Source organism: Orycteropus afer, unplaced genomic scaffold (assembly GCF_000298275.1).
Source record: "Orycteropus afer afer isolate SDZICR_OR568_19922 unplaced genomic scaffold, OryAfe1.0 scaffold00209, whole genome shotgun sequence".
NCBI lineage: Eukaryota > Metazoa > Chordata > Mammalia > Tubulidentata > Orycteropodidae > Orycteropus > Orycteropus afer.
In genome coordinates this window covers 5,215,984-5,217,464 of record NW_006921796.1, presented here as the reverse complement: position 1 = coordinate 5,217,464, position 1,481 = coordinate 5,215,984, and the positions used below count along the sequence as shown (strand labels likewise).

General features: G+C 38.8%; 1 protein-coding gene across 1 annotated transcript in view; it reads right to left on the bottom strand.

Moving 5' to 3' along the window:
* The window catches only part of SLC41A2 (solute carrier family 41 member 2), a 213,219-nt gene extending 211,959 nt beyond the window's left edge, over positions 1 to 1,260 (bottom strand). Inside the window, exon 1 of the mRNA XM_007948243.2 lies at positions 661 to 1,260. Within this exon, the coding sequence (XP_007946434.1) occupies positions 661 to 1,260 (600 nt within the window). The remainder of the gene's footprint in view (positions 1 to 660) is intronic.
* Between the last annotated feature and the right edge of the window lie 221 nt (positions 1,261 to 1,481).

Here is a 1,481-nt window from a genome sequence, read left to right as displayed (position 1 = left end):
CTTCCTGAACTTGAGTTGTAGCTTGGTGCTTCCCTGATAAACCCTGTAATCTGTGAGTTCTGTGTGGCCACTGCAGCGAATTATCGAACCCAGGAGGGAGGTGGTGGGTGCTTTGGGAGGAACGGTTGGTGAAAGGGCTGGAGGGAGGCAGCATGTTTGGCCTTGGGTTACTGCTGGTAATCCTGCCTTCCCCTTGTAGGGTTAGAGGAGGTCAGAACATGTGACCTCCTTGCCGTTTTTGCAAAGCCCAAGGTCGAGGGGCTTTCACCCAGCCCCTAGAGCCTGGTACTTTGAACTTGGACTTAAAGCCTCCAAACTGTAAGAGAATAAACTCCTGTTTTTTAAGGCCATCCCATTTGTGGTATATTCTTGTCAGAGTGGCACTAGGTAACCAGAACAACATCTATTGGTTTGTTTAAACAATTTATCTATTTTAGGGTCTGTAGATAATCACTTTAAAATCAGAATGAGATGATTCTTTTATAACTTAAAAGAAACTCCTAGAAATAGCAGATTCTCAACCAGTCAGCACTCATTTATTTTACTAAGGAACAAATGAAATTTAAAGTAATGTTTGAGATAAATAACAGATGTGAAGCATTCTAAACAGAAATGGAACATCAAAAATGACAGTAATTTTAAATAAAGATGAAAACTCACCTGTACTATATCCAAAACCATGCCAGCCGAAACTGTTCCAAAGCCAGCTAGCAAAAATGGTACAAGTATTTGCAATGCCATAACTCCACTGGATTCCTTTGGTAACTTCTGGTTCATTTCCACAATGGTATCCTCACCAACATCACTAGAATTATCTTCATTTTGTAACATGGCAGTAGTTTCTGAAGCCTCCCTTCCATCACAATAATTATAGTTGGCATAGTCGTCATACTGTTGGCTGCAGCTTGATGGTGCATGCCCACTGTTGCCATGAAAAGACTGTTCTGGGAAACCATGATACTCCATGTGCTGATCAGATCTATTACTATAGGTCTGTGCTGCAGCTGATAACCCATCTTGCCAAATGCTGTTTGGTTTTTTGTGCCTGTCTTCTGGATTTTTCTGGTAAATGACTGGAACCATACTCAACAATAAGTTTAAAAACTTATCAGACTGAATTGTATTTAAATTTAAAGTCCAATCTACAAAACCTCCCCCACTATTTGGACCATCACTTGTTTTACTGGTAATCAATCTTCCTTTACTATTAGTCATATTGTCATCGCAAAAGACCCTGTACTCCTTAGATTCAAGCTTCATGAACTATAGCAGGTGAATCAGAATCACACAAACCCTGGTATTAAATTAAGATGTCAACTCCATTGTGTAGAAGAAAAGCATAACGTTTCCACTAATAAAAGATGTTCAGTAGTTCCACAGCAGGGGTTAGATCTGGAAAGATAAAAAGAAAATAATTTTTCAAAATTAGATTAACTATCTTGAGTCTTATAGTGAAAAATATATACATACATGTCCTTAAA